This window comes from Brassica napus, chromosome C9 (assembly GCF_020379485.1).
Source record: "Brassica napus cultivar Da-Ae chromosome C9, Da-Ae, whole genome shotgun sequence".
Lineage (NCBI taxonomy): Eukaryota > Viridiplantae > Streptophyta > Magnoliopsida > Brassicales > Brassicaceae > Brassica > Brassica napus.
Genome location: NC_063452.1, coordinates 6735515 through 6759908, shown reverse-complemented (window position 1 = coordinate 6759908; position 24394 = coordinate 6735515). Strand labels below are relative to the sequence as shown.

Here is a 24394-nt window from a genome sequence, read left to right as displayed (position 1 = left end):
TATATTTTTTCAAAATTGATGTAAAATATTTTTGGATCACATAATATATATTTTTTGTAGATAATGATGATTATCAAGTTAAAAGAAATTAGTTTTTAACTTGTGAGTAATTATATATTAACAAATCTAATCTAATCTAATTTATTTATTAAACATAATGAAGATTTTAAAGGCTATAACTTTTAACGTGAGAGCAGAAATATTGCTTTAATAATAGTATAAACTAAGTGTTCTCTTTTCGGTTATATCAAATTAATAATTTTACTTGATTAATGTTATTTATGTGTTTTCTATTTTTTTTTAATTTTAACTTTCCTATGACAAGATATTTTCATATAACAACACAATATATATATGAATTATCTTTTATTTTTTAAAAATATATTAGGTTTTAGATAATTCTTATTATTATTAATTTTAATCACTTATTAAATCAAAATAATTTAAATTTGTTTTTATTTTGGAGATAATTTAATATTTTATTCATTAAGGGTATAAGCGATATTAATCACTCATATTTGAATGTGAGAGCTCAAATGCAAAAAATCACTTCAAAAATAATAGTAGAATCTAGTATTAATAAAAATTATAAGAATCTAATGCTTATTAAAATAATACAACTAATATGTATATAATGGTAAATTATGTGTTTTGTCCGCACTTGCGGCCTTAATAATTCTAGAAAAATTATGGGCTTAATAATTTTACAAAAATTTGCAAATAGATATATTATCAATTCAAAAGTCATTAGAATAAATTATTTTCATGCTTTTGAAATATATAATATTAAATAAATATTAATAAAATTATATACGGTAAAGTTTTTTTTATTAAAATTTTTTTATTACGTAAAATAAACTTGAAAAAATTAATATATATATATATAAACTATATACATGGATTTATTTTTATTTTAAAATATTCAAAAGATTATGATGTTAAATATTTTTTGGATAACATAATATATAATCTTTTTAGATAATGATGATTATCAAATTCATGAACTTTTTTTAAATTTATGGGTAATTATATAACAAATTTAATCTAATTAATTATTAAGGAGAATAGAGATTTTAAACGCTCAAACTTTTAATGTGAGAGCGAAAATTCACTTTGCAAATAATATTATAAGTATTTTTGAATTCTTTGCCGAGAACACGACAACGGCAAATTAAATTCTCAAATAATAGTATAAATATCTAAGTTCATAACTCCAGGGTAGAATTGGAGGTGCTCTAATGTCTTGTTGGGCCTTTAAAAAGAAATTGAACAACAATAAAACAAAAAGGATCGTCGACAACATGGATTGATTTTAATTTGATTTGGTTGATGGTGACAAAAAAAAAGGTTAGGTTTGTAACGGTATGGATTTGTAAGAATCCAGAATTTAAGAGGCTGTACACATAAATAATAAGAAGCTAGGGGGAGAGAAAGCAAAATATGTAACTTTACACAAAAGTGTACCTTTTGATTTTCTCAAAAAATAAAAAGTTCAATCATTAACCTTGTCAGACTGAAAAATATCACTTAATTAGATCCTCTGCTTCGAAGATCTTCTCGAGCCTTAAACCCGTTGCTTCTTATTAGATCTTCTTGAATATTAAAAACTCTGTTTAATAGTAATAGTCAAATCGCTACCAAAGAAAAAGAAAAACTAATCAAAGAAGGAGAAAGAAAGAAAGAATGGTTGAAAGGAGTGAGAAGGGTTCTTATGCGCGTAAAGACATGGAATTTTTCAAGGTTTATCTTCCAGAGTTCAGTTCTCGGAAACTGGCATGTTCTTCTCTTATCTCTGTTTCTTATCTAAGAGGATATTCATTTTCTGTAGGACTTAATATCAAAATCAACTTGCAGGTGATACCTCCAGCATTCGTAAACATCTTAGAGAAGCTATTACCTAACCAAGTGGGACTATTAGATGAGATCGGACGTTTATGGAAAGTGGAGACAAAGACTGAAGAAGGAGTTGGTGATGTTGTTTTCAAAAAAGGTTGGGAAAAATTCGCAAACGATCACTCTCTCGAGTTTGGAGACTTTCTTGTGTTCAGCTACGACGGCGTTTCAAGATTTTCCGTTAAGATATTCGATAAGAACGGATGTAAAAAATATCTCGTTGCCGTTACAACGGCGGATAGATCTAGGGTTGCTGTTGAGAAAGAACCGGTTCATGTTAAACCGGTTCATGATATTTCTACCAAACGTTGTGGCAAGAGTCGGAAACGCGTTTCGGTTAAGGAAGAGCCTAGTGGTAACCGGGTTATACGTAAGTACATTTGATTGGTTTTTATTATACATTTGCTATAGTGTGATTTGAATTATATATTGTTTGGTGTTGTTATATAGATCCTTGTGAGATGGGATGTGTTCCTGAGAATAAGAAACACAAAGGATTTGAGGAACCGGTTTATAAACCGAAGAATCCACATTTTGTGAGGAATATTACAAACTGTTTTCGTCAGATGGTGAGTTACAATAACCAATCTATCTTTGTGGTTAACATAAATAAAAACAATATGAGTTTTGTATGTTTTGCTAGGAAATACCGACAACTTTTCTGAAATCGAACGGGATCGAAATGGAGGAAGACTTTGAGCTATGTGATGAAAATGGAAAGAAGTGGCCAATGAAGGTTGTGATTCACGACAGAGGACAAAGGTTCTCCCCTGGTTTGTGGTTGAGTTTCTGCCGAAGCCATAAGTTGAGCACGTCCAATAAGTGTTTATTTGAGTTCATCGTGAGAAGTGATGGGACATGCAACCAGGTTTTAGTTCGTATCTTCCGTGGGAGAATGCTTAATACTGTTACCATAAATAGTTACCAAGTTCTTGCTATGTAACCTTTAACATTCAGCAGTACTACTACGTTATGTTCGGTTCTTTCATGAATCTTTGTGTTACTGTTGTTTCTTAGTTGCATACACTAGATACCAAACCATAAATAGTCTGATCGCTGCGATTAAAATATTGATAGGGCGGTTAAAATGACTATAAGCTATCAAACAATATCTTTGATACAATTTTGAAGTTTACCATACTTTTTACCACACTTAACTATACAATTTTTACAAAACCAAAGCGTGGCTAAATTATTCAAAGCGGTTTTGATTGGTGATATAGTAAACGATGGGACTGTATTGTGTAACATAAAAATATATGGGCTTAAACAATGTATTACCATTTTCTATTATTCAAAACATACATTGATTCAGTGACAAAAAAATACATTGATTAAGTTCCCACGTTTAGAAAAATGCTTTATATCTCTCTACAATGAACATTAGAATATAGTTGAAAACATAGACCGTTACATATTAGTCATATTTTCAAATAAAAATTGTTTATAAGAATATCCGTTTTTCACATATAACATAAATATACTAAATCATAAGTCAAGTAACCAACAAAATTTTGACATCTGGATTATGTTTTTCAAAAAAAAAGTTAATTATAATCTACATGATTAAAAATCTAAGCTATTTACAAAATTAATTTATTTAGAAAAATAACTGCCTAACCAAAAAAACTCAACGAGACCACTATCCCTAATTCCATGACACAGTTTCAGTTGTTTTATTTTCTATATAATTTTCAAGTAACTAATTTTTATCCATCTTCTCTCTTTCTCTTAATCGTTTCATCTCTTCACCATTTTAGCAATAAAAATCAATAGAGCATTATGACTACATTTTATTAAAATCCATTTTTCTCTTCTCAAAATGATACTCTTTTATTCTTTGATGTACGATTCATTTTGAATTTTTTTAAAAGATGATTCATCAATGGAGATATGGACAAGGAGTTGCAGTTGCGAAATAGATTTAGAACTCAAAATATGGAAATGTAAGTAAATATTTTACCACTTCCGTTCGGTTAACATATAATGTTTTACTAGATTTTGACCCGCGCTTTTAAACGCGGGTTTTTTAATTATAAATTTTTTTTATATGAATTAATGTTTTGAGATTGTTATACATTATTATTTCAGATTTTATCTGTACATTTTTATATAACTTTTTCATACGATTCTACAGTTTGTCGGACTTGAAAAACTAAATCCGAAACCAACCCAAAAAACAGGTGCAGTTCGGGTCTGAGTTATGGGAAAAGTAACCGACCCTAACTTAAACTATATATTTTAAAATATTTAGTTATGTCAAACGTTTAGTATCCGAAGAACCCAGTCCTGCATATCCAAACATGAACCCTATGTTTCGAAACATTTTCTCCTTTGATATAATGTAGAAATATTAAAAGATTTTGGTATAACTAAACTAACATATGAAACATCTTATATATTTTCAAATTTTCAAAAGTTAAGAGTTTAATTAAATATTTTAAAAGTTAAGATATCTTGTACATTCGTGTGATTGAATTAATGTGGATTGATAAAATGTAAAAGGATAATGATTGTAATTATAATAATTGTTGGAAATCGTGCTTATTTATTAAAATGTAATAAGTTTTAAGTTGTTGCTATAATAAAAGTATGTTATAATATTTGGTTTTATATTATAGGTTGTACTAAAAAAATGAAAGGTTTCAAACAACTTTTATAAGTAGATTTTTTAGGACTTCTTCTCTTTTAATAGTATTGATTGTTATTCAGTTTTGTTTGGGTGAATTTTTAAGTTTATTATGGGTATTGAAAAAAAGAAAAACTAGAGATCATCTTCTCATTAAGGAACGTGAAGGTAGTAATAATGTGTGGAATGATATAGAGCAAAATAAGAACTAGAGATTAAACTAATAATTGTAAAAAAAAAAGGTATTTTAGTTTATAATGATTATAAGTTGTTATAGTTTTCTAGATATATTATCAGCAATTTATTTATTTTATATTTTATTTTTTTGTGACCGAGTATTATCAACAATTTATGGCTTTATACAAATACACATTAACACTCTTCTAGATATATTATCTACATTCTACGTGATGTCAGTATATTTTAACAAGAAAATGCAGTGTTAATACATGTTAAAGATTTTTAAACTTAAGGAATTATTATAGTACGGGGCTAAACGCTTATAACATAAATTAGTAATTTAATTGGTGTCGTTACGCAAGGAAGGAGTGATGATTATAATAAGATAGATGCAAGGCATCAAGAACGCGCTAAACGTTGAGTCACACTCAATTCTAAAGCAGATATGGCACGTAGGAGAGCACATAGTTTGTTGTGTCTCTTTCATTCCACACCAATGAAAAAAACCAAATCAGCCACCGGTTTCCAAATAAACCAATGGAACTACGGCCCAATGTATAATCTATTCGCCCACTTTGTTTTTCTTTTCTCAAAGATACAAACATTTTCTAATACGTATACAACTTACGATATCTGAATGCGAAGTTTCACCAATCCATATTATATGCTTTGTGTGTATAAATATACACACGAGTGTTGTTACAGACTCAAACAATATCTTCTTTTGTTCCATCAACAACAAAAAACCTGTCCAGAGCTTTCTGTTTTCCTTTTTTTTTTTTGCATAATGGAGTTTGTGATTTCTAAACCAGTCCAATATGAGAAAGTAGCAGCAGAGCGCTTAAAAGAGGAACAAGTGTCCAAGGAGCTACATCTGAAATCGTCTCAAACGCAGACGCTGAACAAAAAAGCCGTCCTCAACCGCATCCGCAACCACAAATGTATTCATAACCTCAAGAGTCTTCTTCACACCTCCGCAGCTAACAGCGGATCCACCGTCGATGCTGGGTACCGGTGGATTGATAGTGGTGATATCTTTTCTTGTCCATGAAAATATACAAGAGACTTTAGCACGTGTACATGTATGTTTGTCTCTACATGTATCCAAATTAATTCAAGTTGTCTTAAATGAATTTGGTAATGATCATATCATAGTTGTAGATTTCCATGTTATACGATGAATTGATGATCACCGTTGATCTCTAGCGTTTCTATTATTGGGATTCGGACTACATATTGGGCCTGAGTGATTAGTCTTATTGGGCTTTATGATCAAGCCCAATAGTATAAACAATCTTGAGAGATGAGAGACTATTGTTCACACCAAACCACCACCTGCATGAGTATTGATTGATCATCATAAAAAAAAAAACTACTACAATTCATTGTTGGTTAGATCACTTCTCCCCTCTCTCTCTCCCTAGAAAAGCTATTCCTCTCACGAAATAGACGATGTGGTAGACATAGAACTAGAAGACACGAGCCTTCTTCGTTTGTAGTTAGCTTTAAAGCAAGCCTGTCTCAACCTCTTGGTCTTATCTCCAAACTCCAAATCAGGAAACTCTTCAATCATTTTCTTCTCCGCCTCCAAAATCTCCAAAGCGTTCATCAGCTTACTCTTGTTCACTTCTCCTTCCATCTTCCCTAAGTGATCCTTTCATTAAAAACCATCACATATAAGTGCAACCCCTAATATGTATAAACAAGTCCATTGATTGTACAGTACATATGCATACGTGTGTGTGGTTGTGACTAGACGCACCTTGAGGTTATTGATAAGGCCGTCAATGCTCGTAAGCTTACGATGAGGCCAACGAGAAAAACCCAACTCGCGACATCTCCTTTTCAAGAGGGTTAGTCCAACGCCAAGCTCTTTAGCTGCTTTAGTAATCAGCATCTTGAAGTATGGTTTCATATCTTCCCTGGAAAAAATCTGGATTAGTCTATCTCCTCTATACCTCCTCTTCTGCATTGTGGTCTCCTTCGTTGTGTTATTGCCATCATGCAATATTATCTCCATATCTGGTTCGACATGATTATTGAAATTACAAGCATTTTCATTCCACAATTCACCAAATACATCTGCTACACGACAAAAGATTAGTATAACAATCCAAGCATGCATGCATGTACGTACGTATGTATAAACATATATGAAATAATATATTATACCTTGAGACAAAGTAGAGAAGGCTTCAAAATCAACTGAAGCCATAGACATATGATCAACAGCAGGAAAACAAGTAGAGATGGGATCGAGATTAATGCTGTCTTGTAAAGAAAACCAAGTTTCATTTTGAAGACCATTAAAAGGGTTAACGAACGAACTGAAAACACCCAAACAACCAATGAAAAACATATTAAGATTAACTTCTAACTTCAATAAATCAATTTTCATTTTATTGATTTAAGGTGTAACACCCTTATGACTTACTTGTAATCGAAGGAAAGTGATTGATCGAGTAAGGAGAATAAGTTTTCTTCTTGAAGGAATGATGATTCATAGTCGTTGGACTCTGACCAGCTCCACAGATGTTCATGATCAACCATTTCAATTGAGAGGGGATAGATATTTGAGTAACGTTCTTTTAAGTGTTAAAAGAAAGAAAACGAATCGTGTGTATATATGCATTTGGAATGTATAAACAGTTTAACTTATATGTATAGATAGAGAAGTAGAAAGAGGAGTGGGAAGTGGTGTATTTACTTCTGGGAGATGGTGAGCCGTCAAAAAATCATTAGATGTTTTCTGTAAGTTACGAGAGAGATATAGAGAAGTAATTATAGAAATTAATGATTATAGTCGATTATTTTGGATAACAGGCAAAAAGTATTTATAGTTAATGCTAGTTATGCCTAGTAACAATAGGCCCTATAAGTTTGTAAACGTTCGAGAATTGATTATGCTTACGTTCCCCATCCCATCACATGCAATGCGAGTTCATCATAATATCTTTTTCTTGTTCCTCATCTCTCAAAATCTTTTCATTTTCTCAAAAATAATCATGAAAAGCATTTTACTCTTGAAACACGTATCCATGTATGTAGATCGTATTAGTTTGTAACTAAAATAATGATTAGTTAAACAAGCATATAAAGAGTCATATTTGGTTTTCAGCCCCTATATATACATTGCAATACAAGTAATAGATTAATACTACACAAATGATCTGGTAGAGTGGTAAAATATTTTAATTTCACACCGTCGGTTAACTTAAGTGTCAAGCTGCCTGAAGCAATTTACCGTTACTCTTCTCATCCTTTCTGGTCAAGTTAGGAGTTGTCCTGATCACCTTGACCTTAAACCCCACCTGACAAGAACCAAACCGTTTTATTCAGAACCAAAACGCTCCGGTTAAAACTAAACCAAGATTTGGTAACAAAGTGGTGTCTCACCTTCTTGTCTGAACCAAACTCGATGATATCAGACGGTCTAAACCGCGCAGGGAAGTTTGGTGTCACCCTATATCTTCTTCCTTGGTTACTGGTTTAGCAATATTTCAAATATTGTCTGGATCAGAAACTTGACAGACTCAAAGAGATAAATCAAAGCTCTGTTGACTTACTCGGTCACATAGGTCCCATGTTGACTTCGAAGATCCATCAAGACGAAAGCTCCATCTTTGTAGATTACACGTGCATGCATCTTCGATACCTAAACCAAAGATTTTGACAGAACTTTTATGTTACTTGACTAGTCTCAGAAGCTTCTCAGGTCACACACTACTAGTTACCTGAGGGGAAGGGATCACAATGTGGGTTCCGGGAACATCTTGGTCCAGTTCACTTCTGCAATCAAAAAGAGTTTCAAAACTTTTTAAGAACTTTAGCTAAGACATTGATGAGTGAGTTTCTGTCTCCCATACCCGATAATGCAAGGTTGGTCCTCATCTTTGGTTAGACATAACGTTTCAGAAACGCTACACTTGCTGCCATATGGAATAAGATACCACTCTCCAATTATAGTACGTTCAAGAGCCTCATCGTCTTCAAACCACTGGCGAAGGCGGTCATCAGCCTTTCAAACCAAAAGAGTTAACACTTTGATATTAAAATCACACTAAATGGGTATGTTCAAGTGCCAATGTAAAAAAAAGGAAAGAAACATACTTTGTCAGTGAGTCTGCAACTAGGTGACCTTCCTTCAAGTTTTTCACTGCAAAATGCATGTAAAATGAGTTACTCAGATCTAACAACTTTTGAATGTCTATGTAAGATGAATACAACAGAGAAAAAAAAGAGATCTAACCTGTTACCTCCAAGGACCCAGTCAAGCATCAAAGGCATAGTCATGTCCATGAGGAATCTTCCACCAATTATCCCTGGATGTTGTATTCTAAACTTGGCCAAGAACTACAAAACACACAGATTATGAGAATTGGCTTACAAAACATTATGCTCTTCGAAAACTAATTAAAAGACTACTCACAGAGAGAGGACCAAGCCCAACACCTAAGTATGCTTTGTAAGTAGACGCCATAATCGCAGCCATTCTCGCCATTCCATGTATAATAGCCACTCTTACTCTTCTAGATTCTTCATATCTATTACACCAATGTTTACTACTTATTAGAATCCCAAAAATTAAAAAAATAGTTGTGTCTTAGAGTTTTACCTTTTCAAAGAGGAAACAAGATCAACATGTTTATTAGTTACAACACTCTGTTTCCACGCTTCTTCAAGCTCCAATGCTAATTGATAACTATCCTCAATGGCCATACATCCACCTTGCCCCATATTAGGCTGCATCGCATGAATAGAGTCCCCGAGCAGCGTAACACGCCCTTTACCCCAAGTGAAACTAGGAGTTCTATCGTAGATATCTCTTCTCAGAATCGCTTCCTCCTCTGTCGCATGCAGTAAGTCCAGTACATTGTCGCACCAACCTTCAAATATATCAAACAATCTTTTCTTCATACCTGCCAAAAAAAAAAAACTCAAAAGTTATGTCATCTTGCTACTAAAATGCAAACAAATCAAATCAACGCAGAGGTTTTTTATATATACCATTGGGAGCATCAACACCACCAGCTGGCTCCTCATGAAACGCATACCATTGCATTTTTCCACCACCAACATCCGAAGAAACAAAGTATTGCTTGTATCCCAAGAAAACCCGGTAGCTTTATTCAAGTGAGACAAAACATCAGAAAAAAAAAAGAGAGATTCATCATAAAAAGATTAGAGAAGTTTTGAATTAGTGCAACATACCCAACAGACTCAATATCAGCTGGTATAAAATCTGCAATGCCGGTATAACAAGTGTATCCTGAATAAGTAGCTTCACTTCTACCAAACAAGTTAGTCCTCACCTATAAACAAAAACAATTAAGACAGAACCTTTTAACTTTTAGGCTAGTCGTTAAACTCTATTTCACTTTTTTAAAAAAACATACTTTAGACCAAATGCCATCAGCACCCACAAGCAGATCACCTACATAGCGTTGTCCATTCTCCAGCATCACAATGACCTAAAAACCATCCAGCTTCTCCTTAAAATCAATTAACTATTAAGTAAAAAAAATACCAATGGATAATCACCTTGTCTCCAGTGTCTTTAAAATCAACAACATTACTCTCGTTTCTAATCACTTCTTCCCCAACCGCACGTGCCAAGATCTGCTGCAGAGTCATTCTGCTAATCACACGTGTCACAGGAAGTCCCCTCGACACCGCAGGAGTGAAAGTATCAAACTTTACATACCTAATTGATTAAGCAAAAGATTACTCCCCACGAGTCCCTAAGCAATTTAAGCAAAAGATAACAACTTTTCAACGTCAAATTAATCAATTAACTTACCAAGTACCAGAGACACCGTCGACGAGGCCGTTAATCCGATCACCGGTGATACAGCCAGCTTCCATAACTTCTTCAGCGACAGAGACATCAATGGCTTCCAAAGCAGCCAAAGCGTTGCTCTGTATCTGAATCGGACCTCTGTACTGTCCTTCTCCTCTTATAGCGCTCAGATCCTTCTCGAACACCAACACATCGAACCCTTTCTTCTTCGCCGCCAGAGCAAACACCAGACCTCCGATTCCACCTCCCGCCACCAGAACCCTCGGTTTCTTCTTCTCCGTAGCTGTCTTCTGCTCCTCCGAAGATAAAGTCGCCGCCTTTACTCCGACCAAACTCCGACGGCTCCTTGATTTTCCGGTGAAGGATGGTAAGTGTGAATAGAACTGTTTAGCGAGGGGAGTGAGCACATGGGTTCTCGTGAAATCGAGCTTAGATGGAGATGGATTGATCGAATAGCAAATCGGAGTTGAACACATTCTCGATTGAAGATCAATTTTTTTTTTGCTTCTTTTTGACTGAAGAAGACGAGAAAGAGAGAAAGGAAATGATTTTGAAGAGAGGAGGAGGGAGTCAGGCAAAATGATGACAGGTGGCAGGACCACAGCTTCACACTCCACTAACTGCCTAAATAAATCGGTGCAGATGTTGACACGTGTTTTCCTTCCGCCAATAGAATTTCTTGTAATAAACTTTATATGAATGTGACGTTGTACGAGTTTGCCTGGGTTTTTTTAAGGATTGTGAACGGGACGGATAAACTATATTTTGTGGTTTTTGTATCAAGACAATTAAGCTCTTTTGTCGTATTTTAATGGGCCAAAATGAATATGAACGGGAGATTTTGTGTATAAAGGGCCAGCCCGGCAAACCCATAACCATGTACTCCTGATACTTTTGGTTATTTACAAAAGTAGAGCATCCTAATTAGTAAGATATTCTTAGAGTATTTTATAAAAAACTATAGTATTTTAACTTTTAAATTTAAATTTAATCTAAAAACAACAAACCAAAAAATGAAAGATACATTACCTATTGATGTTTTCATGAGATTCTTGAAAGTCCTCAAATGAGAATTTCTAGTGAAAAATTTTCATCATTTTCTTTTACTTTTTCTTTTTAAATCACTTTTCAATTAGTGAGATATCCCATGATGATTCTATTTCTAATACTTTTGGTTATTATTTACATATCACACTTTTTGGTGATTTTGCATGTTTACCAGATATTTCACTTATTTACAAGCTTCTAGTATTTTGTTTATTTACAAATGTGCACCATATATATTTTGATTATCTACATGAGTTCCTCTCAATTTTGTTTATTCACATATATACTTGCAACTGCGACCAACCAAGTCTACAGTGACATCACACATGACACAACTACGGAGTTATAGGTTATCACAAACTCGATAAATTATTACAAATTACAACACACACGCGAAATTCAAAACCCTTCTATGTTATGGCCACATCTCTATGAATTTGAAAAACAAAAGAAGGGCTTAATCTTGTGACATTCACATAATCTTGAGGTGTATGATTCGATATCCCGGGGAGTATAATCCCCAAAGCCCTAGCAAGTTTCAACAACCATCCTTCTTTAAACTCCGACCCTTTCTCCCTCGTAATCGTGAAGCTTCTTATAAACTCTAACACCGCATTGTGCATCCTCTTTATAATCCCCCACAACGAGAAATAGTTCTCATCCGATTCGTCTCTCAAAATCTATATAATATTGTTTGAAAAATCAGAGATATGTATTACCAATAAAATAATGAAGAATGACATGCTTTAATAAGATACCTTTGGTTGATAGTGTCGGTCGTAGTAGATACAAGTACCAAAGTGTTTGAACATCAAATCTTTGTCATCGTACGGCAATCTCGGAACAATGTCGTTATTATAAACAAATCTATAGTACTTTACATCATTTTCTTCTAATTTCTTCTCCATAAATTCACCAAACGTTGAATCACCAACCCTAGGTTGTCCATAAGTATAAACACCTTGAAGCCTCTCCAACAACTCGGTCTCATCATGCATCACAAGCACAGCCGTGAACAAAATCGCGAGAGCTCCTCCTAAGCTATGACCAGTCAGAACAAATTTAGTTTGTTCGTCATGAGCTATCAAAGCTTTCAAGGAATCTCTTATAGAGTAGTAAGCTAGAGGGGACAGTCGGTTAGGGTTTGGGAGAGGTTTCTTTGGCCAACTACAATTGTTTTGAAGCCCTAGAGCTTTCATAAACCCACCATGGATCCTCCCAATGTTTGGGAGCTCGTACCATGTAATGTCGAAATCTGAACACCAATCTTCGGAGTTAAATGGCTCTGTGCCTCTAAACGCAACCACAACCGTTTTATCTTGATCAGTAGACATCATAAAAGCTTGTGTTGTTTCCTTTTCTTGATACTCTGGAAAAAAATTCAAAAATACCAACATATGATCAAAGTGATTAATGTGAATAAGTTATTTTGTTTTAATGAATGGATACCGTTCCAATAGTCATCGAGGCCTAAGTACTTCATATGCCAGTGGTTTTCGACGACATATTTAATACGAGCCGAGTTTTCATAGGCAAGCTTTGAAGACATAATGGACAATGCAGCATAGTATAAATCTCCATCTTCACGACTTTTGGTCTTGTCTAAACTTATTCTCCTGTCTAAATGTCCAATGAATGATAGGTAATTCTCTGAAGTCGTTTTCGGCATTACCACTTCTCCTGCGTATATTTTCAAAATGATCTAAATACATATGTAGATTCCCACACTTTTAAGAAAATTGAATCTAGGGTATAATGTATAGAGGACATGTAACCAATTTACTCGTCGCAAATCTTTTTTGTAATAATTTATAAATAGAAAATAAATGAACTATAGTTAAGACCTCGGAGGAAGAAACGGGAGAAGGAGTTATCGGAGAGGAAATTCAAAGAGAATTCCAAGGCGGAGCCAAAGAGAGCAAAAGGCTCTGAGAGGAATTGAAGAAGCTTGAGGAGGACAACAGAGACAAAGATATGCCATCGACGTCGGAAACTTGGTTCTCTGGTTTCAGAGCTATTTACTAATCTTGGTTTCTCGATATCATTGGAGAATAACAGACGGAGAAGTTCTAATGGCCTGAGCTCTTCTGGTCTAAGAATGAGGTATCCTCTAGGAAACCCTTCATCTTCGTCGCTGCTGATCATGTCGATTTGATTATTGTGCCTGTATTGTATAGTTAATGTGAATGCAATTAGATATGTAACGTATAAATCTATATAGATTATTTATACTTGTGGTGGGTGTAATGAGGATTAGATTGGATAGTAGTGTAGCTTTGGAATACTTGGAGTTGTGGGAAAACGAGATTTGGATTTATTTTCTTTTGTAAAGGTAATCTATACATTTGGTTTTAGAATATGAATTGTTTCACGTGGGGTTGAATAATCGTAATTATGTAGGGAAATGAGAAAACTTCCCTAACGAACCTTAGATTCTTCTTTTTAAAAACAACTAGTTAAATGTAACCATACAAGTATTTAGTATAACAGTACTATGCGACAGACTACATTACTTTTTTAATAAACACAGTGAGCCTAAATACCAATGGCCGCGAAAAGAAGCTACGTGACACATCGAAGAATATATAAATCTTCAACCGCGATTGTCATATCTGTGGCATCTTCATTTTTCAAAATTTTACCTCTTCAGCCTTGTTGTTTCTCTGTACTTGTCAAGGTTTCAGTTGCTTGAGAAAGCTCATGCTTTCTAAAACTCTTAAATCATTTTATGATATTTACAGTTAAGCAAAAAAAAAACTTACCTCTATATGTACAACCAAATCAGTTAAATGACTAACACTTAACAGCTATAAATAGAAGATAATGAACTCGAAACGAAAAAAGTATCTACTTGTCAAGAAATCATAAACTGCAATATTTTCTGTAAACTATATCTAAAATTAAATTGTTACTGCAGTTCTACTATTAAGTAGAACAACAACTGAACCGTAACAAATATATAACCAGAAATTATTACGTAGAATTATGTGTAGTGTAATTGTGTAAACATGGCTAATGTGTTTTTCGTTTGCGACAATATAAATATTCATCATATATATATTATAAGTTCAAGATCATCATTGTTGTTTTCATACGTACATCTTTCTCTCTAAAAACGCTCTGACCTCTCACTACAAAACACTAAAATAGCGATCTCCGACCTGCGGTGTGGTGCCTCTACCACCGTAGGTCGGGAAAAGCTGTTATGGCGACAATCTTTACTCTCGCGCTCTTCCCGGCATGAACGGCTCCGTCGGCGTTGCATGTCTGGTCCCTCCTGTTCCGGTGTTGCATCTACCTATTGATGGGCGGACCGGCTTTGACTCCGGAGACCACACCTTTCTCTATAGGTGATAGTATGTCGGCTTTGGATGATCTGTGTTCTTTTTGGTGGCGATATCTCCGGTTTTAAACTGGAGTTTGTTTGGTTCTTTAATCCATGGTTACGGTTTTAATCTCGGATTCGGCGGCTTGGAAGCTGGAGGAGATCTCGAATAGATCGATGGACGCTCTCCGCCTAAGGATTCCAAGCGCTGATGGATGGTGATGCAGTGTCGAGATCCGATGTTTTTTCGGCACCGCCTAGTTTCTCCGGCGTAATCTCGAGGGGTGAGGAAGATGAAAGGATTGGGTGACACATGTACCTTACTTCGCTAAGGGTTCAACATGTGTTTTTCTCGTTTAAAATATCTCGACGCGTGTTTGTCGAGTTGGTTTGGTTGGTTTCGGGTTCTTATGTTTGAGCTTCGAAGCCCATCTTTAGTTCTTTACTTTGCCTATAGTTTGGGCTTTGTATCTGTATGGTTTTTTTTTTGTTTTAATTGGTTTTGTACTGTATGAGTTTTGGCATTTTATAATATAATAAAATAAGATGGCAAAAAAAAAAAAGGTCAAGATCATCTTCATTTTGTAAATTTTTAGATATAATGTAACCACTTTTCTTTTTTTATCATTGATATATTTTGTCTGCTTACCAAAAACCAAAAAATAATAATATGCATACGTAATCCAATTATATTTATGATCATGAGTATATGGATTTATATTAGTTATATAACACATATGATCATTGTCAAATCTATACACGAAAAGTAAGACATATTCATATATTCATATAATCAGAATAGATATATTATCTTATATCATTTTGTTTTTCATATATATCTCATGTGAGGTGCACCGGCCAAAATAGAGACGAGTACATTTAACATAGCACAAAGAGACGTAGGTGCAAGGGAGTCAAATAATGCACCAAAATACCAAAATCAACAAAAAAAAAACACAAAATAGCGAAATGAATAACAAAACTATATAAAACGAAATTAAATGAAATTGGGATCCGCATTCCCACCACCTACCCATTTTAAAGCATAATATTTATATAAAATCTCAAATATTTATCAACCAACCTTTTGCCTGTCCCCATTCTTTCCCCCAACTTTACTGCTTTTTGGTGCAAAATACTTAAATAAGTACATCACATTTTCGTTTTAGGAAGTTCCTAGTTCCTACCAGTCTTCAGTGTTCTAGATTTTGACTTTTGTTTGCATCTCGACACATTTTCTAAACTACCTCTAATCGTGTAAAATTTAGCTGGTTCCTACAAGTATATTGTTACCTTTACACAGGGCCGCTCCCGAAATTTAGGAGATTTTAAACAATTTATTAAATATTTAAACTAAATATTTGTTTTATAAATTTGGAGTCTAAATTTTTTTTTTTGTGTGTGCTTATTTCAATATAAGTTTTTTCATAAAATTTGGGTTTCTAAGACCAATGTTTTATTAGGTTTGGTTCAGGACCGGTTCTGCTTTTACAATGCCTGTTAATTCGACAATATTTCGAATATTTATTTGTTCCCGTCTTAATTTGTGCATCACGTTGTATTGCACATCACCATGTTAAAGGGTGCATGAACTTTATCTTGGCACAGAGAACATGAGAATTCATCCGAAATTAAAAAAGAGAGATAGAGAAGAAGGAAAATGCATTGAAGAAAATATATTAAAAACAAAAAAGAATCTCAAAATTTTCAATATTCCAAAGAGAAAACAAAAGAATTAAGAAAAGAAAAGGTAAGACGATAGAAATGTGTCAGAAGAATACAGTGCACTTGCCCAAGAAGATATTATAAGAAAATGTCTATGTAAATCTAATCTCAAAGGATATTGTACTGATCAGAGACTCTATGTGGTGATGTTGGGACCTTTGTGGGATATCTCACGTGGGACAATCTTTCTTTTTCTTTTCTTTTTGCATCAATAACCAAACAACAATGTATTTTCTATGGAATTAACGTGTTAAATGTCTACAAGATTGTGTGAAAATAATTGGATTGATTGAAATTCATTAATATAAATTGGGCTGTTAGTGGAGCAAGGAGCATAAATGATGCTTGGGACATGAACACGATTGTATTGATACCTTGTCTTGGGAGGCAAACTATCTCAGTTTCGTATCGTACCAACGGTTTTAAATAAACAAATAAGATAGTTTATTTGTTTCCAATATTAAAATACGTTATTGTAATATGCTTAGTTAGTGCCCATCCTAAAACTATTCGATGGATATGTGCTTCGATGTATACTTAATTAGAGTTCCCGGTATTATAAGACAATGGTGCACTTGGAACAGTCCAATATTCAGAATGTCCACAATTCTCTCTTTCTACTCAGTTGCAACTGGAACGCTATTTTATGATTCATCTAGAATTAGTCATTTGTGAAAATTCCATAACAATTTTACCAAGTAAATGAAGGGAAAAGTAGTATACATATACATATCAAGATTATACGGTTGATAAATAAATTTATACTATAGAGGATAAAACTTAGGGCAATTCTTTCAAATAGTTATTTTTAAGTTTTTGTCACAAAAATAACACTGACCAAAATATCTATTTTTATTTTGAAAATTTTAATATTTATTTTTTATTTTAAAAAATTTGAAGCTTTATCCCCAAGACTATGTCACTTAACTCTAAATTCTAAGTCTAGATTAGTTAACTTTTTTACCTTTTAATAAAATTTATTTTTGTTATTTTATTCGAGTGTTATTTTTGTGACAAAACTTAAAAAAAAACTATTCTAGGAAATTTCTTATGAAAGGAAAAAAATATATGATTTTTTATATTTTGCCATTTGCAGATTGGTAATTTATTTATATTCCTCCTCTTTGTTGGGAATGATATCGGCTCCTCAGATGAGGCAGATGACGATTCTTATTTTTTCAATTTCATCATAAATTAAATTGTTTGGTTAATAAGCACTAGAAACAAAGACTTGACAAATTTCATAAAAATTGAAAAGCATGCCAGAGAGGAAAGTCGGTGGCGGTAGGCAACATAACAAACTAAATAAAATATGGGTTTATTCTTTATCAAAAAAAAAAAAAATATGCGTTTATGAAACAAAGAAAGGGTAAAAATTAAATAAATAAAAAGATTCAAGTTGTCCTCTGATCGGTTTCGAGAACCGTGCCATACGCTAAGGCTCGATGTCAATTGCGATCCGATTAATCATATGATCCATTATGTAGTAACTACACGATTTGCTATACATATAGTAATTAATACTATACTATCATGTTAATCATTTTCGTTGTAAGTAACTAAGTATTTATGAATGTATCCCTCGTATATTAAAAAGAAGAACATCGTAATAAATGCATTTACATTATAATAGACACGTGACAACTTTACAATGATTTGATAATAAGTATGCTAACGCGTTCTCAATATATTCATAAATATGTTCACACTATGTACTTTGCGTTTATTTTTTTAAATATAAAACTCACATACATGGTTCCAATAAAACTCTGGATTTTTTGGTTCGAATAAAAATAGATAATGAATCAAAAGTCAAACTATATATATTATTTTTATTGTTTACGAATAAAGTTGAACAAAATATTCATAAATTTCTTTTTGATTCGTTATCCGTTTTGATTTGAACCAAAAAATCTGGATATCTGAAACTCTACGAAACAAATAAAATACTAAAATACAATATACAAATACTAATATTTTTAGGAACATATATCTAATTCGATTTGTTATATGCATATATATACATATATGTAAAGAATTATATGCATATATATATGTTATATATATTATACTTTATATATTTATATATTTGTAAACTATTTTTATATACTTTTTACATACACATACATGTGCACCTTGATGTGAGCACATTGTAACTAAATATTCACCACAATTGAAGCATCTAATATTTTTGAAAGTTAAAATATTTTTTCTTAATGCTTCTTTAACTACCGACCAAATTGTAGCGAAATGATTTGTCTTAATAATTTTCTTTTCTTTTTTTTAAACTATTATCTATTTAGAAACTATAATATGAAACTATTAGTTCGACATGACGACTATCTAAAATTCATAACATGAAAATAAACAAATAATATTAATTTTTGGTTTTTACCGGGAAAAAACCAAAAAATAAAACATTTAACCGAATAAACTAAAATGAATATTAATTTAAAATAATAGTTACATTTTAGAAGATTAAAAACAAAAAAAAAAACTTAAAACTGAACCAATATCCAGATTAAACAGATTTAATGTCTTTTTATTAAAAATAACGAAACTAATAATCACATCCGGCGCAAGGTGCGGGTTATCACCTAGTTAATATATATTTAACCAGAAAATATATAAGATAGTGCTTCCTGGATTCTGACATATCTCGCGTGGATGTGGGGGGGGGGGGGGGGGGGTAACAATGGTGGAAAATGGAATTCCCGTTTGTTGTATTGGAGCTGGTTCATACACCTTGTTAGTTTGTAGCGTAACTAATTCCCGTTATAGTTACTCCCCATGCAACCTAAGTTACGCAATAATTCCCGTTATAGTAACTCCTACATGTACTTATGTACACATGTTTTTCCATAGCTTCACTTACCAACCGAGCAAAATCTTTGGGAACTAAGAGCACCTCTAACGGGGTGTTTTACCCATTGGAGTTCTAAATATGAATATTTGTGTATGTATATATTATATATATGTGTATGTAGTTGTGGGATCCACTAAATAGTATAGAACCCTTACCTAAGTTTTTAGAACCATTAGGGTGAGGTTCTTACCAGAATATAAGAACCCGTCTCTTAACTTTTAACTAAAAAAGTTAAGAACCGGTTCTTAAAACTCTTATTTAAGAGCCAATTCTTAATTTTTTTAGTTAAAAATTAAAAGACGGGTTCTTATATTCCACTAAAAACTCCACTTTAAGAACCCCCAATAATCATGCTTTTACCCAAGTTTTTAAAACCTTTGGATAGAGGTGCTCCAATAGCTTATTTTTAGACCAAAAAAAATTAATAGCTTATTTTGTATAAAATCATCATGGTTTCTTTTCGAAAGTGTCCAAGAACTAACTAAGCATTAGTTATATATTTATATATATATTGAGAGTTGAAAATATGAAAATGTCCATTAGATTTATCTATATATATATAAGATTTAAAAGAATGGGATGGGCCAGAAATTGCTATATAAATCCTCCCACTTCCCGTTGTAATAACATACTTGAGTTCTGATTGGGCAGTAGTACCATTGCCATTTCTCACACATACCGTCTCTTTCTCTCATCATCAATCATATAACAGGAAAAAAAAACCTAAATTTCATTTTGTAAGCTTTACTCAGTTTCTCTCCATACCCATTTCAATTTTCAACAGCTTCTCCATCTCTCTTTCCATGGATTCTGACATAATGAACATAATGATGCAGCACATGGAGAATCTTCCTGAGTTCTATAACACTAATCCCTCTCTCATCGACCACACCAACAACACCTACCCTTTTCTGTTCAACTCAAACCATAACCACTCTGACTCAATGACCCACGAACCCGGTTTCCGGTATGGTGCTGGTTTACACGCTAGCCCAGCTTACTCTTCCATTTTACACGACAAAAGACACAATATTAGCAACACCGATAACACGAACATGGCAGCGATGCGAGAGATGATCTTTCGAATAGCCATGATGCAACCAATACATATAGATCCCGAGGCGGTGAAGCCACCTAAGAGGAGGAACGTTAGGATCTCTAAAGATCCACAGAGTGTGGCTGCTCGGCACCGAAGGGAGAGGATAAGCGAGAGGATTCGGATTTTGCAACGGCTTGTTCCTGGTGGAACCAAGATGGATACAGCTTCGATGCTCGACGAGGCTATTCATTATGTGAAGTTTCTAAAGAAACAAGTGCAGTCGCTGGAAGAGCAAGCGGTGGTTAACGGCGGAGGAGTGGCTATGAAAGGGTGTGGAGCAATGGGGACTACTCATCAGATGGTGGGCAATGCACATATTCTTAGATGATGATGATGATTTTAAATTTACTATTATACTGATGTCTGAGAAAAATGATTCTAGGGAGGGTGAGCTTAATTTATAAAAAGTGGAGCTAAGTGTCTTTTACTTTGTTTTTTATGCTTAGTTAATCTTGGTGATGGTTTTAGTGTCGAACTCTCCATGGTTTTGGAGTGGGTTGTAAATTAGGAACTACTATCATAATATCTTTGTAATGAAATAATTCTAAGCATAAATAGTAGATGTTTTCAGCTTTCAGCCTTGTGGGTGTGTTTTATTTACATGCTAAATATATGTATTCTTATTTTTATTATTTTTTGGTAAAATGATGTCTCCTATATATTAAAAGCCAAGCATTACAACATTAGAAACACTAGGGATTGGTCCGCCCTACGGGCGGCAGAGTTTACACAAAAATATTCTATATTAAAGTATATTTTAATTTTACAAAACATTTGTAAAATTATTTTAAATTGAAGAAAATAAAATAATTTGATCTCTAATTAGATCAAAATCAACGTTTCTTATAATCAAATATTTAAAGAAACCAATTTTTATCTTCTTTATTTTATAATTGTAATTATTATTTTTTACGTTTTAGTTAATTACACACAAACACGAATAATTACGTTTATATATATATATATATATATTGTAATTGATTATAAAAATAAGTTAGTATACAAATTTATAAATATTTTGTTAATTGTTTTCTGCCTAATAAATTTAAATTGTTAGAATTCATAGTTTGCTGTGTATTTTATTAAATAATTTCGAGTTGATAGTATGAGTTTGAAGTAATCAATATTTTGATCTAAATATTTTTTATTCTTGATTATGTAGGTTTTGTACACTACAAGAAAACACACCGAATTCCGACGGAGGTTCCGACGGACACCAAGGTCGTCGGACATTTGCGACGGAATACTGACAAATTTCCGACCAAATCCAAAAAAATGAAGTCGTCGGAATTCCGTCGGCCATTTCCGACGGAATTCCGACGACATACGGTTCGTCGGAATTTTCCAACGACTTTTCGACGACATTCCGATAAAAAATGTAACCGTTGTAGTCGTCGGAAGTTCGTCGGTATATTCCGACGGAATTCCGACGACATTCCGATTAACAGCAAAGTCGTCGGAATTCCATCGGTATTTTCCGACGGAATTCCGACGAACCATGTGACCGTTGCCGACAAATACATATGACCGTTGTATAGCCGTTTGGGATTGGACAATTCCGACGGAATTCCGACGGACTTCTTTATATCCGTCGGAATTTCGTCGGAAAGTCGTCGGAGGTCCGTAAGCAATTTCCTATAAATACAACCCCTCCTCATTCAACTCATTCACACTTCATTCTCTCTTCATTCTCTTTAGTCATAACAATTCCGTGAAAATCATGTCTTCAGAAGTTTATTATCGTTCGTGGATGGATAAACCTCATTTGGATCCGAACACCAATTTGCTTACGGAAGAATACGTTCAAGGGATTGGAGAATTCATGAGGCTTGTTCAACAGCAACCGGATGCAAAAAGTGGTATGTTAAGATGTCCCTGCTCTTCTTGCAATAATAATAAGGTTATAAAAGAATTTGATGTTTGGACTCATTTGTATATGAAAGGGTTTTCACGTAATTATAAAGTTTGGTACCTTCATGGGGAAACTGGTTATGAATATGGTAGTACTAGCGAACCTCAGCCTGTTAGTGAACCTCAGCCTGATATTAGGTTAGAAGAATCTAGAACGGATATAGATTATGGTGTAGGTACTGAGCAGATGGTACATGATCATTATAGAGGGGAAGAACCAAACCCCGAGTCTAGGAGATTTTTTGACATGTTGGATGCAGGAAAACAACCTTTGTATCAAAATTGTAGAGATGGTCATTCAGTCTTATCATCTGCAACTAGATTAATGGGTATTAAGACAGACTATAATTTGGCTGAAGAATGTATGGATGCGATTACTGATTTTGTCAAAGGTATTCTACCTGAGGATAACCTTGCACCGGGTTCATACTACGAGGTTCAGAAACTTGTTGCAGGTCTTCAACTACCGTATGAAGTGATAGATGTATGTATTGACAACTGCATGATCTACTGGAGAGCGGATGAGACACGGAATGTATGCAAATTTTGTGGGAAACCTCGTTATCAGGAGACGAGGGGAAGAGTTCCGATCCCATTCAAAAGAATGTGGTATTTGCCTTTGACGGAAAGATTGAAGAGGTTGTATCAGTGTGAGCGCACAGCAAAAGCAATGAGATGGCATGCAGAGCATTCCACAAATGGTGAGATTAGACATCCTTCAGATGCAAAGGCTTGGAAACATTTCCAGTCAACATATCCAGAATTTGCGGAAGAGAGAAGAAATGTTTATCTTGGATTATCTACTGATGGTTTCAGCCCATTTGGAAAGCATGGAAGGCAGTATTCTCTATGGCCAGTTATTGTGACACCGTACAACTTACGGCCGAGCTTGTGCATGCGACGAGAGTTTTTGTTTCTCTCAATTCTAGTCCCCGGGCCAGATCATCCTAAAAGATCACTAGATGTGTTTCTTCAACCACTAATATATGAGTTGCAACAACTATGGGCGCATGGTTTTGAGACATACGATGTTTCGCGCAAAGAAAACTTTCAGATGCGGGCAGTACTTATGTGGACAATAAGTGACTTTCCAGCATATGGTATGTTATCTGGATGGACAACACATGGGAAGCTATCATGTCCATATTGTCAAGATGACACAGATGCTTTCCAACTAAAGAACGGAAGGAAAACGTGTTGGTTTGACTGTCACAGACGATTTCTACCACCTGATCATCCATACCGCAGGAGTAAGACTTCGTTTACGAAGAACAAGCAGGTGTTTGATGGTCCACCTGAGGAAGTTAGTGGGAAAGATTTGTTGAAGCAGTTTAGGTATTTTGATGCAGAAAGGACGCCAGATGTAGGTGGACATGAAAACATTCGAGTCAATGCGGTTGGAGAGCTACATAACTGGCACAAAAAGAGTATTTTCTGGGATCTACCATATTGGGAGAGTCATCTATTGCGGCATAATTTAGATGTCATGCATATTGAGAAGAACTTCTTCGATAATCTGATGAACACAGTCCTTAACATCCAAGGTAAAACGAAGGATAATTTGAAGTCAAGGTTGGATTTAGTCGATATTTGTGATCGTTCTGAACTTCACGTTGATGAGAACGGTACGGCCCCTTTTCCCATTTATCGGCTAGATGGTGCTAGAAAAGAAGAGTTCTTTGATTGGATTACAGAGAAAGTGAAATTTCCTGACGGATATGCATCAAATTTGGGGAACTGCGTTGATAGAAGCGAAGGAAAGTTTACTGGCTTGAAGAGTCATGATTGTCATGTAATTATGCAGCGCCTCCTTCCGTTTGCCTTTTCAGCATTATTGCCACGTAATGTTCATGAAGCAATTGCAGGGATTAGTGTTTTTTTCCGTGACTTATGCAGCAGAGTATTGACTGAAGAGGGTA

The 24394-nt window shown here is 34.0% G+C and overlaps 6 protein-coding genes across 7 annotated transcripts; 3 read left to right on the top strand and 3 right to left on the bottom strand.

Annotated features, from left to right (window-relative positions):
* Positions 1–1415: 1415 nt before the first annotated feature.
* LOC106364162 (putative B3 domain-containing protein At5g66980) lies at positions 1416–2896 on the top strand. Of its 2 annotated transcripts, none has more exons than XM_013803790.3 (4): positions 1416–1740; positions 1855–2263; positions 2344–2462; positions 2537–2896. In XM_013803790.3, exons 1-4 carry the CDS (start codon positions 1684–1686, stop codon positions 2834–2836), a joined length of 885 nt encoding a protein of 294 aa, XP_013659244.2. In that variant the 5' UTR covers positions 1416–1683; the 3' UTR covers positions 2837–2896. The 2 variants fall into 2 exon arrangements, with proteins under 2 accessions (XP_013659244.2, XP_013659243.2); XM_013803789.3 differs by having other exon boundaries at positions 1430–1773.
* Positions 2897–5339: 2443 nt separating this feature from the next.
* LOC111210082 lies at positions 5340–5849 on the top strand. Its single transcript, XM_022710413.2, has one exon. It carries the CDS (start codon positions 5340–5342, stop codon positions 5751–5753), a length of 414 nt encoding a protein of 137 aa, XP_022566134.1. The 3' UTR covers positions 5754–5849.
* A 245-nt stretch (positions 5850–6094) lies between these two features.
* Positions 6095–7507, bottom strand: LOC106362740 (protein RKD3-like). The gene is made up of 4 exons (XM_022709243.2): positions 7137–7507; positions 6875–7029; positions 6465–6787; positions 6095–6356 (listed from the first exon to the last, which is right to left on the bottom strand). Exons 1-4 carry the CDS (start codon positions 7250–7252, stop codon positions 6141–6143), a joined length of 810 nt encoding a protein of 269 aa, XP_022564964.1. The 5' UTR covers positions 7253–7507; the 3' UTR covers positions 6095–6140.
* A 230-nt stretch (positions 7508–7737) lies between these two features.
* On the bottom strand, positions 7738–11074 carry LOC111210027 (zeaxanthin epoxidase, chloroplastic). The gene is made up of 14 exons (XM_022710256.2): positions 10503–11074; positions 10244–10406; positions 10099–10173; positions 9914–10014; positions 9710–9825; positions 9318–9621; positions 9132–9246; positions 8952–9055; positions 8813–8858; positions 8569–8720; positions 8437–8491; positions 8269–8357; positions 8099–8186; positions 7738–8013 (listed from the first exon to the last, which is right to left on the bottom strand). Exons 1-14 carry the CDS (start codon positions 10976–10978, stop codon positions 7924–7926), a joined length of 1974 nt encoding a protein of 657 aa, XP_022565977.1. The 5' UTR covers positions 10979–11074; the 3' UTR covers positions 7738–7923.
* A 730-nt stretch (positions 11075–11804) lies between these two features.
* On the bottom strand, positions 11805–14312 carry BNAA09G07600D (triacylglycerol lipase OBL1). Its single transcript, XM_013805889.3, has 4 exons — positions 13394–14312; positions 12999–13229; positions 12308–12918; positions 11805–12229 (listed from the first exon to the last, which is right to left on the bottom strand). The coding sequence occupies exons 1-4, from the start codon at positions 13692–13694 to the stop codon at positions 11960–11962; spliced, it is 1413 nt and encodes a 470-aa protein (XP_013661343.2). The 5' UTR covers positions 13695–14312; the 3' UTR covers positions 11805–11959.
* Positions 14313–20065: 5753 nt separating this feature from the next.
* On the top strand, positions 20066–21141 carry LOC111197967 (transcription factor HEC1-like). Its single transcript, XM_022710363.2, has 2 exons — positions 20066–20202; positions 20302–21141. Exon 2 carries the CDS (start codon positions 20305–20307, stop codon positions 20890–20892), a length of 588 nt encoding a protein of 195 aa, XP_022566084.1. The 5' UTR covers positions 20066–20202; positions 20302–20304; the 3' UTR covers positions 20893–21141.
* The last annotated feature ends 3253 nt before the right edge of the window (positions 21142–24394 follow it).

Excerpts from the sequence above, each read along its gene's own strand:
- LOC106364162 (XM_013803789.3), top strand. The coding sequence starts at position 1,684 with ATGGTTGAAAGGAGTGAGAAGGGTTCTTATGCGCGTAAAGACATGGAA. Across the intron at positions 1,774-1,854 it reads AGTTCAGTTCTCGGAAACTG|GTGATACCTCCAGCATTCGT; the intron begins GCATGTTCTTCT and ends ATCAACTTGCAG. Across the intron at positions 2,264-2,343 it reads TAGTGGTAACCGGGTTATAC|ATCCTTGTGAGATGGGATGT; the intron begins GTAAGTACATTT and ends GTTGTTATATAG.
- LOC111210082 (XM_022710413.2), top strand. The coding sequence starts at position 5,340 with ATGCGAAGTTTCACCAATCCATATTATATGCTTTGTGTGTATAAATAT.
- LOC106362740 (XM_022709243.2), bottom strand. The coding sequence starts at position 7,252 with ATGGTTGATCATGAACATCTGTGGAGCTGGTCAGAGTCCAACGACTAT. Across the intron at positions 6,788-6,874 it reads CTTCTCTACTTTGTCTCAAG|CAGATGTATTTGGTGAATTG; the intron begins GTATAATATATT and ends TTTGTCGTGTAG. Across the intron at positions 6,357-6,464 it reads GCCTTATCAATAACCTCAAG|GATCACTTAGGGAAGATGGA; the intron begins GTGCGTCTAGTC and ends TTTTAATGAAAG.
- LOC111210027 (XM_022710256.2), bottom strand. The coding sequence starts at position 10,978 with ATGTGTTCAACTCCGATTTGCTATTCGATCAATCCATCTCCATCTAAG. Across the intron at positions 10,407-10,502 it reads GACGGTGTCTCTGGTACTTG|GTATGTAAAGTTTGATACTT; the intron begins GTAAGTTAATTG and ends TTAATCAATTAG. Across the intron at positions 9,247-9,317 it reads CTTGTTTCCTCTTTGAAAAG|ATATGAAGAATCTAGAAGAG; the intron begins GTAAAACTCTAA and ends TTGGTGTAATAG.
- BNAA09G07600D (XM_013805889.3), bottom strand. The coding sequence starts at position 13,694 with ATGATCAGCAGCGACGAAGATGAAGGGTTTCCTAGAGGATACCTCATT. Across the intron at positions 12,919-12,998 it reads CCTCGATGACTATTGGAACG|AGTATCAAGAAAAGGAAACA; the intron begins GTATCCATTCAT and ends ATTTTTTTCCAG. Across the intron at positions 12,230-12,307 it reads ACCGACACTATCAACCAAAG|ATTTTGAGAGACGAATCGGA; the intron begins GTATCTTATTAA and ends AATATTATATAG.
- LOC111197967 (XM_022710363.2), top strand. The coding sequence starts at position 20,305 with ATGGAGAATCTTCCTGAGTTCTATAACACTAATCCCTCTCTCATCGAC.